The following is a 10,765-nucleotide window of genomic DNA, read 5'->3' on the forward strand; positions in this document are numbered from 1 at the left end:
CTCACGTAATGCTTGAATGTCATTATTCTTTTTAGGACAACAGTGAATCCAATAATACTTCCATGATAGTATGGTCATATATATGGGGATAATTGTTAAAAAAAAAAATTAAACTTATTGTAATTGTGTCAACTCACTCCTAAACGTTATTTTTTTGTCAATTTAATCATAAACATTTTGCATTTGTGCCAATTGAGTCCTTCATGCCAATTTTAGCCGAAAATTGCTAGCATAATGCAACTAACTTTAATGTGATAATTCTTAATAGTATTTTAATATTTTTTTTATTTTTTTATTTGTTTTTTCTGTTCTTTCTCTTTCTTTCTTTTTTCTTCCCTTCTCCCCCAACCGGTCTCCGGACCTCGGTAATCGGCTGGAGGCGAGGGCTAATGATGTCGGTCTCGCTAGGGGTTGCGAGGCTTGCCTCTACAGGCCAGAGGAAGAGGGAAAAAAAAAGAGAGAAAAGAAAAAATGAAATAAAAACATTAGTTTTGTCTGATTTCTGCTTAATGTAATCATATTAGTCGTCTACGGAGACAAACCAGTAGACTAATATGTTCCTACTATTGCATGACGAGCATGGATAACCTACTTGAGCTGTCCATATTTCGAAGGTGGTTCTCCTTTCCCCAGCCAAGAATCCAGGGAAGAACATTTGGCACTGCTATGTAAGAGTAAGGAGAATGATGGAGCAGCTAACCCAGACAAGCTTTGTGGTGATCATAACAAGGTGTGCACGATCCAATGCCACATCACAGAGTCATCTCAAAGGAAGCATGTGCATGAGGGGCTTCGGCTCAGTCAACTAGAAGCTCACAAGCGTGACAAAGTATGATGAAACTAACCTCATAGCAATTGCCATGGCTCTTGTCGATGACTGTTTCCCGATACAGGAACAGACCTGCCCTGCAGCGTAATCCTTGCCATGTACAGAAGGAGGGAATGTGCCAACTTTGTTTGGAAAAAATATGTGTTCGGTAACAAAATCTTTTCGAGGTTACAGAGCCTCCACTAAGATATCTTCACATTGCTATACCAAGAAACAGCTTTACAAGCCAAGAAGCTACTGGAACAAATGGGGACATGGTCACATCTATATTCAAGAATCGCTCAAGAATGATTAATTGATCAGTGCCATTCACCAGAAAGAAATTACTGGAGGCGGCACAAAGGATCTGCTTGCCGGTGATTTGGCCAGGCTTCGCTAATCCATCGAAAAAACTGGATCTTTCTCAATGTTCTCAAACCGTGAAAATCTTCCTTACCTTCTTCATGTTTCTCCGACAGATAGGGCATGTACCAGCTGCCTCGGCTATCCTGTTGCAAGTAGTTAACTTCACTTGTTAAGGTCCTCATATTTTATTACAGTTGCACGGCCGTAACTTCACCTAGGTCTGGAGGAGTAAGAAAAGACCAGCTAAGCTGTGTTTTCTAACTAATTTAGTAACTTAAGGAAACTGATATGCTAAGCGTTTCAACTAATTATCCAGTGTAAACAGCTTATTACATTCATTTACTCCCAATTGGCAGGTAACCAAACGTTTAGAATGTCTACAGAAGAAAAGCTTAAGCCATTTCTTCCAACCATCTTGAACAATATGTGACACTCCCATGAATTTGACTAACAGAAGGATTGGAAAACAGTCAAAAGTACGCATCCCTCCCGTTTAATTCATCTTTTATTTCCTTGTGTTTCTTTCACGCACAGCAGAACTTAGACCTTCATAGAGTTCATAAAGCCCTATTGAGAAACTTAATTTTCTTTTGTCTATGAATCCTAATAGCTTGCTAGGGTAAATGAGAAACGCTTTGGAACTTCAAAATAAAGATCAGTTGAGAGTACAGTTACCTTTGTCCACATTCAAAACAAGCCACACAGTGTCCACAAGGAAGAAAGAAGCAGTCCCTGGGAGCATCGAAGCAAATTCCACACAAACGCCGTGTATTATTACCATTTTCACCATCTCCCAATAGCTTCCCTTCAGGAGCTCGCGCCGCCAAAAGTTGTTCTAGGTCCTCCTCATCATGGGAATTGGAATCATAGGATGACCCCCAACTAGAGAGATCATCATCTTTGTATGATAGAAGAGGTGCTCTCTCGGCTTCCATTTGCCCATATGCTGCCCCAGTTGCCTCTTCACGACTACACCGAAATTTGTTCAAGAAATTGAAGGCTAGTAGCATGAGCACTGTCATTCCACCTACAGAAATCAATTTCTCTAAGAAGTGTCGACACAATTTAAAGGCAATGAAAGGAAAGGACAGAAGGTGAAAATCACGTGTACCAATTCCAACAACATATGTAATCCATCTCGGTCCATAGGACAGTCTTACATACCAGTCATCACTGGGTGTTCCCTGCAGCAAAAGACAGCCAATTATGGATCCTGATATATAGGGTTTGAGAGACATTTGAGTGTTGAGGTATACATAATTCAAGAACCTCATGTGACAAAACCTGGCAGGCCTCCATATAGTAAGTCAAAAGAACCACAAAACCATACTAGTCAAGATTTACTAAGTTTTACCTGCCCTGGACCAGGTGTAGCTATGACAGCAGCATTTCCTTCGGGGAAAAGAACATTTATACTACATTCGCCATGGGAGAATGTACACTTGTAATAGGCCGAGGTTGTGTTATAGAGGTAAGCCTTCACTCCAAGGTTCAATTGAATCTGTTGAACATAGAAGGAGATGAGAGTGAACAAGGATATATTGGAACAAAGAAATACAAAGAATTCACGTATCTTAACAAACATCACAAGTGCAGGGTACAAAAGTATATGATCTAGATATATCCTTTTTACTGCACTCTTCTATGCATTGTTACTACTTCCATGATCTTGAATTCGAAATAGTGCCTTAACAATAGGATTTTCTCCAACCAGACTTAAACTAATATTGAAATGGGAAGTTTGAATGGTTAAGCCATTACTCTGCAGTACTCACTTCCACGTATGTGGTAAGTAATCCCAAGGACTGCATTGTGCCATCTCCCAGTCCATTGAATTTTCTTATCCTTTTCTCCTGGGTAAATATCATTATTTCATATGTCATCACAATATACATGGGTGAAAAGGAGGGCTGCCGCTGTGTCCCCACTTGGGAGGGGCATGGGGATGTCTAAATGGGGATTCTATTGACTTGTTCCTACATAGGATGATACATTCATGACTAGGTCTTACTTCACCGTCCAGAAATGAAAGATGACTCCCTTCATAAATGAATGAATGAATGAATGTGATGTGCTAAATTAACCAAGCAAAATCATGTCTCTTTTATTGAGCTTCATTTGTTTTCGGCAAACTTCAAACTGGTAATGACGAAAACTTAATACGGTGCCATTTATCCTCTCTAAGAAAATTCAGTTGCAATCTGCAGCTATTGTAATCATAAACTCAGTAGAGACCGACATTCATGACAGATCAAGAGCAGTGTCATTATATCTGTATGCATATAAAATTTAGTCATGAACTTGTCTCACTGTAGTCAGTTCTCTACTAAAGAACATAATTTGTGCAAAAGAATGACAGTTACATTATAATTAATCGAAAGTTTGGTCTGTTTTTACTTTGCACAGTTACGGTATAGAAGCTATATCTCACTTCAACCTCTTTCTGCAAGTGTTTAAATGTTGCTGAGATCAGATCGTCTCCTAAATTTCAATCTCTTTCAAAAGAAAGTTGACCAGGGGGGATATAAAAATGGCAGACAACAACCTCATCCGCCAGTTAGTAGAAATAAGTAAAGGATCTCTAGCACTTGGTATGCTTTGCCTTTATTTACACAGCTCAAAGCTCAACAACTAAATCATCATTTATGACACAAATTTCTACCTTCCCTACCTTTAGCGCCAAATGTCCATATCCCATGTCATGGTGGTTATACTATGCATATCACCAAAGCACATACCTCTATCACCTTTTTTCATGTAATAAATTTCCTTTAGTCTCATTTCCTTGGAAACGCTAACAAATTGACAATTACAACTATCCCCTTCTTCAAAAATTAAAGGGAATCATGGGCCCTTTCTGTTTAAAGTGGAAACACCAGATGCACCACCAAATGATGGAGTCATGAGGAAGCAGTGAAAAGATCAGATAAATGGATATCCTAATGTTATGCAGAGTTGAATTTGCTGAAGCTTTTAAAAAGAAGAAAACAAAAGATATAAAAGTCACGCTAAAACTGCATTTGATCTGAACTGTGTATTCTGGACTCAACCATCTTTTGGAGAAAGTGAAAAGAGTGATGATCTAATACTGGACTATGTTTGGAAGGAAAAACTATAGAGAGAGAGAGAGAGAGAGAGAGCCTGATATCAGTGCAGGGTTGGATAAACTCAGCTGCTGTAGAAAAGTGTGACTAGCATAGAGTTTCGAGCATCACACCATACAATAGTTAGCAACTGAATAGCAAAAGATGAGGGTTACATTCCTCTCATCAAATAAGTAAACCTATTTTAAAGTATTTGATCTACAAGTATAGAGAGACATAATATTCAGAGAACAAATAATCTCCGGTTGGTCACTATTCAGCTTTCGAAGAAAAACTAGAAGTTAACTAAGGAATGAATCATGTAACTTGCAGTAAACTTAGCAAACAAAAGTTGTCCACCTAACTAAATTATGTAAAATCTCCACGAATTCATCCTTAAGTAGGTAATGGGGTCCATATATGGAGAAACTGATTTGATTATCAACTGGAACTCTAATATCAGCACCTACAGAAGATGATGGCCAAAACGTACAAATAACAATCTTATTCATGTCATAGGAAACCCATGTGGGTTGAAGTCTAGTAGGACTCATGGTCAATCTGAAGGATCAAACTCTGCCCCATCAAATGTCAGGCTTAAGCAAAATAATTTTATAATCCGATTGAATCATGAGCATCCAGAAAAACAAAATGTTCTTCATTTCCTGATAGGCAAGTGTACTAATGTGAAGGTACTACAAGATACAGAAGCAACAGGTATCAGCACTGCTAACCAATTAGTTAGAACAAGGTATATGGTTGCTCCAGGCCATTTTTAGCTAAATATCCTATGAAGCAAAAGGTTATCTGTCTAGTCTGGTAGTTAAGTATTTAGGAAGTGTGAATTCTGAACTAAGTCGATGCTAATCAATCTCATGGACAACACAATTTAGCAAGCACTCATTCATGGATAAATTAAACCTTTTCCATCTCAAGGCTATCTATACTTGAGAAAATCGCAGCTGGGAATTTAGAATTTCACGAATCATTCCACAATTACCTCCACCGCTTCCGAGTTCAAGTTGCCAACTGCAATATAGTAACTGGAGGATTTATATATGTTTTGTTGTATCATGCCAACCCCTGAGAAAAGTTTATTGCAGACATTTAGTATGCAGTAGACGAAGCAAAATTTAACAAAGTCTCGAATCCTTTCTAACCTTGAATAACATTCCATGATAAGGTGGTGTTAGGATATGTTGGGTCCTCAAGCCATTGGGCAAGGCCTTCATTGCCTGCCGTTGAAAGATTCACAATGTTATTGTCAATTGAGTACACAAAAACACACAAGTAAGTCAGTGTAGGGGGCAGACAAATAATGGTTAGCTGTTATATGAGATGTATGAGAAATTTCAAGGAAACGAATCCTCTGACTGGCATGACAATTAATCAATTAGGAGAAGCTCAAAAAATTGTGTTGGCACAAGAAAGTGAGAATAAAAGAAAGAAAGAAAGAAAGCACACACCACAACATGTGTAGCAAGTGCTCGCAACTGTTAAGTTTTGGAAGCTAACAAGGGATACGTTGATGCTTCAAATTTACTAATAATTTTGTCATCGCGTTGTAAACAAATAATCATCAGAAAGCACAACATTTGGATCCTTGACTCATGTTTCGGGACAAAGAAAAACTCCAACAAGCAATGATCAAAGTAGGTAGGTACATATCAATCTAATAAACCATCAAGGGAAACAATAAGGATATGAACATGACGCATGTAAATCCGTTCATCAATGTGAAGTTCTAATCCACTCTTTCTCTGTAACATTGTGTCACTGGCAATCACCATACTGAAAATTTTGCTTGATTATGAGCAGAGCTTCCATGATTAATCTAAGTCACCAAATTACAGATAAATGATGACAAGTTAGGGCAACAACATTGCATGGTGGACGAATTATTTCAAGTTTACCTTGAGCAATCACAAGAAATACAGAGGAACCAGCAGAGCTCACGTTATAGGTAATGTTAATTTGAGACCCTTCATTTAAGTAATATATCCACTCCTGAAAAAGAAGACAAAGGAAATTGATGTTCTGAAGTGAGAAATGAAGAGTCTAAGTACCGTCCACTTTCGAATGTGAAAGAGCAGCACCCAATAGCTAAAAGATAGAAGCCTTGCCTTGTCTGAGTCAGCCGGTACAGAAGCATTAAGAGTTTTGGACCAAGTGGTAGTCATATCCAGAGAAGGAGCTTTATAAAACCCAAATAGAAGTGGCCCAGGCTTGGTATCATCCAACTCCTCTACCTAAAAAGAAGCCATATGAAGGGCAGCACAAAAAGCCAATAATTTGAAACTGCCCTGAGAGAAACAGTTCATTACCTTCAGAGACTGCACAAAAATGGAATTTGGCTGTATAAGAATCGAGCTGTTTGGACCGAGCCTTATGCTCACTGAACCATAAACTCCCAATATCAGAGTCATAGACACTGCAAAAATTCGAAGTATGATCATACATCTTGGCTTTCCACTTTATTGCCCAGTCACAAGAGAGGTAAATACAAACGACAGTACAAATCAACAAAAAACGCGAAGCATTTGATAGGCTAGTCACGCAATCCCAAAGAATTCAGATATTCCAAAATGCGAACCAATTACAGAGCCGATACACACCAAAGAACCAGAAGGTAAGGACCACGATGATGCAAGACCAAGTATCGTCTCGGATCGCCGCCGACCCATCATCGAATATGGCGAAGTTCCCCCGATACGTAATGCCGATATGTTGCTGCTCTATCTCAGGGTTCCGATACTGATGCTCGTCGATCCGCTCATGCTCGTCTTCCTCTTCGCGAACCGGCACCGACGGGGACGACGATGAAGCGCCCGAAGCTTCCCTATTGGACGTGGAAGAAGAAGAAGAAGTGGGATTCGAGCTCTGTCCCTGATCTTCCATTCTATGAAAATAGGACGAATCCAAGAGCAAAGAGGAAAAAATGGTGAGCTGAAACAAAGGATCGGAGAATCGATTCCGAGAAATCAATCGAAACCCTAATTCGAGCAGCAAAAACAAAATTTGGGGATTAAAAGCGACCCACCTGGACGTCCGTGTCGAGAAGAGGCCATCGGAAAATGCAGGTGAGCGAGAGAATGTGGTTAACGAATTCACCGATCGGTCGTCTTCTTCGCAGGGACTGGTAGTTGAAGAAGAGTGACAGTTATTTGAAGCGTATGACTCTGACCAATGGGAAGTGAACGAAAGGTTCTCCGAGTGGCGTTTTGGTAAATATGAGAGCTCTGCGTGCTGGCGTGGCAGGAGATGATTCGTGGATTAAGTGAAAGCTGTGGGTTAGTTGGATGACATCCACGGTAATAAGATTGGAAGCGTCTTAAACTTTCATGACTAGAAGTCACCACTAGCTGAAAATAAACGGTCTGATTTGAATCACGTTTGAAATTTAAAATTTTTCAAATCCCAAAAACATTTCTGCCCTCATTTTTTTTTCTCTCTTTTAACATATGACATGGTTCAAATAAAGCTGTTCATTTTTATTTGAATGCCTGATTTGAGTAATGTCACGCACGTCATAGAAATTCCAATATTATGCGATCCAAATCCTAGCTGAGGAGCTCTTCTCAATTTACGACAATAAAAGAGCATGTGGAAAAATTCCAATTAAGAGCATCAAGTGCTTTCATTTTTTCAAATAAGAGTCTAAAATGAAATTTATTTCAAATAAGAATTTAAAGTACTTTCTTTATTTAAAAAAAGAGCTTGACCGAAAGATTTTTTTTTATTTACACTTTTTTGCAATTTTTTTCCTTTTTCTTTTTCTTTTTTGTTTTCTCCTCCCCTCTCTCAGCCACAGTCCACCATTGAGGTTGACCTGCGCAGCTCAATTCTCCCAAACAGAATGGCACCCCGGTCCCAGCAAGAAAAAATACCCAGTCCACCAATATCACATCCTCTGCGTCCCGGAGATCCATCGACCTTCTCCTGCTGGCGACCTCGAGCAAAAATGCTGCAAAGGCATACACGTTGGTGCTCGTGGTGGCCTTGCCGGTTCGCGTGTGCACAGGTGCGAGATAACCGAGCGTTCCCGCCGTGGGAGTCGTTTGAGGGTCAGTTCGCTAGTCGTATAATCTCGCAAGCCCAAAGCCTCCAAGTCTTCCATTTAAGTCACCATCTAGCAAGATGTTACTCGCCTTTTATGTCCCCGTGGATCACCACTTGCTCCCACCCTTCGTGCAGATAAAGCAACTCAGATGCCACTCTTTTTGTCCCTGAACCTTCTGCGTTGTTTTGAGTGCGTTTGAGCTGCGATTTGGGGCCAAGCTCTAGTCATTGTAACACCTTCCCCTCGCCGGCGGCCTCGATGCCGACCCTCGCTTGGGCTGGGCGATGCGAGCCTTCCCTTGTGGCTAGCGAGGCCCCCCAGCCTGGTGGATGGAGATCGCACCGCCGTCTTCCGGGACAATTGATTCTTGGCGAAAATGAAGTAGACTGGCGGGTGCATCGCGGATATGATCTCCTCGACGAAAGCAGTGACGAAGGGGCCGATCCCGTCGCCGGGGATGAGGGGTGACGCCGTGCAGTGCCCCGTCGCCGGGTCAGGGCATGTAAGTGACCGATCGGGAGGGGACGACATTGGGGGACAGGCTGGATCTGGAGAGGAGTCGCTTGAGGGACGACACAATTGAAGTTCAAGCCATCGTTCTGTCAAAGATAGAGAGTGCCTTCTTTTTGGGAGGATTGAGCTGCGTAGGTGAACATCAATGGTGGCCCGTGGCCAGGGGAGGGGAGGGGAGGGGAAAAAGAAAAAGAAAAAAGAAAACAAAAGGAAAGCAGAAAAAAAAAAAGACAAAATTGTAAAAAAGAGTAAAGGACAAAAAGCCCTTTTAGCTAGGCCCTTGTTTGAAATAAAGAAGCGATTTTAGACTCTTATTTAAAACAAAGTTCACTTCGAGCTCTTATTTGAGAAAATGAGAATAATTGGGGCCCTTAATTGAAATTTTCTTAGAGCATGTAGACTTTTCGCCCAAAAAAAAAAAATTAAAAAGACCCGTGATTTAAAAAATCTTGACTATAAACTGTGACTCGTAAATATGAGATTTGGTGCTAGTATCGTCAATTTACCTAAAAGCTTAAACTGTAAGATGAATATGTAATTTAATATTTAAATATTCTAACAGTGAAATCTTCGGTTATTAATGAAGAAATAAATAATTTTACATAATTTCTTGCGGAGCACAAGAAGGAAAAAGTGGAGCTAGGTTTTTTGACATGGAAGAGAGAAAATAATTAAATTTTTTTCTTAATTAGTTTTTGTTCAATTTTTTAAAGGGAGTTATGAATATCAAAAACCCTTGTGAGATTGTGGATGAATTGTTAAGGGTAAATTTGATCAATAAAATTGTAAAATAAGGAATTATGGAAAATTCGTTTTTGATTGTGACAATACTAGTATCTTTATACTTTGTACATGGTGATTAGTTTTCTTAGTTGCCTTGTCCAAATGATATAATGGATTAGGGCTGAGCAAGATAGACAAGTCGAATTGGGAATCGCTCGGACCGAACCGAACCGACCGGCTCCATAAAATTGAAATCGGTGATTTTCGATCCAATACCCGAATCTAGGGAGAGCTGGATTGCTAGGAACTGATTGATTTTTATTTATATGTTTTTATTTCTTAAATGTAAATATTATTCGTCAGTTATTTTTTCATTTCTTAAATTTAAACATAATTTTTAGTTACTATACTATAATTAAAATTTGTGTTGATCACCCTTACTAATAATTTATCGATTTCATTGGATCGCTCGAACCGTATCGGGAATCAATCTTCCGCGCGCACCAATGTGTACAGATCACCTAACCACTTCTAGTTTTGCTTTTTCTGGTGTTTCCGTTTTTTGCTAGATAACCACCTAGGTGGTTGGTTTTGACTTTTGACGGTTGCCGCAAGTGACTCGTTTTCCACGTGCTTCTTCCATCTTTCTGTGTATCAAGCTCCTCTTAGTCGCCGCATTCACGAAACCATGAAAGCTTCCCCTGTCATTAGTGGGTGCACGCAATGGTAATTAACATAATTAATTAGTTTCAATCTTAAGGCCAATGCGTTTTTCTCGGAAAATTATTAAATAAGTCTTAATTCTACCGTACTTGTGCTAATTCGATCTGAAACATTTCAATTATGCCAATTCGGGACTAAATTTTTTGAGAATTTGTCAATTCAATCTTAAACATTTCGATTGTTCCAATTTAGTCACAAATCTTTTAACGATTTGTCAATTGAGTCTTAAATATTATGACAATTTGCCAATTTAGTTATTCTAGTCAATTTTGACTAGAAAATTGCTTACATGGTGCATTAGTCGGTGTCGATCGTTTTATGTGGCACGGTTGGTGTTGAAATGGATAATTTTTTTAAAAATTTTAAGTTGTCTGAACTTGTATTTTTTTTTTCTTTCCTTATTTTTTTTCTATTCCTGGGTCGGTGAGGTAATCGATGCACCCTTGCTGGCCATAGACAAGGGCATTGGGCCCTCTATTGCTTAGATCC

General features: G+C 39.5%; 1 protein-coding gene across 1 annotated transcript; it reads right to left on the reverse strand.

The window, feature by feature from the left end:
- Positions 1-936: 936 nt before the first annotated feature.
- LOC115756197 (E3 ubiquitin-protein ligase APD2-like) lies at positions 937-7,447 on the reverse strand. Its single transcript, XM_030695892.2, has 11 exons — positions 7,298-7,447; positions 6,873-7,156; positions 6,582-6,688; positions 6,381-6,506; positions 6,171-6,264; positions 5,418-5,492; positions 5,258-5,340; positions 2,529-2,675; positions 2,286-2,358; positions 1,850-2,201; positions 937-1,317 (listed from the first exon to the last, which is right to left on the reverse strand). Exons 2-11 carry the CDS (start codon positions 7,153-7,155, stop codon positions 1,242-1,244), a joined length of 1,416 nt encoding a protein of 471 aa, XP_030551752.1. The 5' UTR covers position 7,156; positions 7,298-7,447; the 3' UTR covers positions 937-1,241.
- Positions 7,448-10,765: the final 3,318 nt, after the last annotated feature.

The sequence above is a fragment of the Rhodamnia argentea genome, chromosome 7, assembly GCF_020921035.1.
Source record: "Rhodamnia argentea isolate NSW1041297 chromosome 7, ASM2092103v1, whole genome shotgun sequence".
Taxonomy (NCBI): domain Eukaryota; kingdom Viridiplantae; phylum Streptophyta; class Magnoliopsida; order Myrtales; family Myrtaceae; genus Rhodamnia; species Rhodamnia argentea.

Bases quoted from the DNA above. Each gene is read 5' to 3' on its own strand.
- LOC115756197 (XM_030695892.2), bottom strand. From the start codon at position 7,155: ATGGAAGATCAGGGACAGAGCTCGAATCCCACTTCTTCTTCTTCTTCC. The intron at 5,341-5,417 runs GTTAGAAAGGAT...AACTTTTCTCAG, and splicing joins ATCATGGAATGTTATTCAAG to GGGTTGGCATGATACAACAA. The intron at 2,202-2,285 runs GTACACGTGATT...TGATTTCTGTAG, and splicing joins TACATATGTTGTTGGAATTG to GTGGAATGACAGTGCTCATG.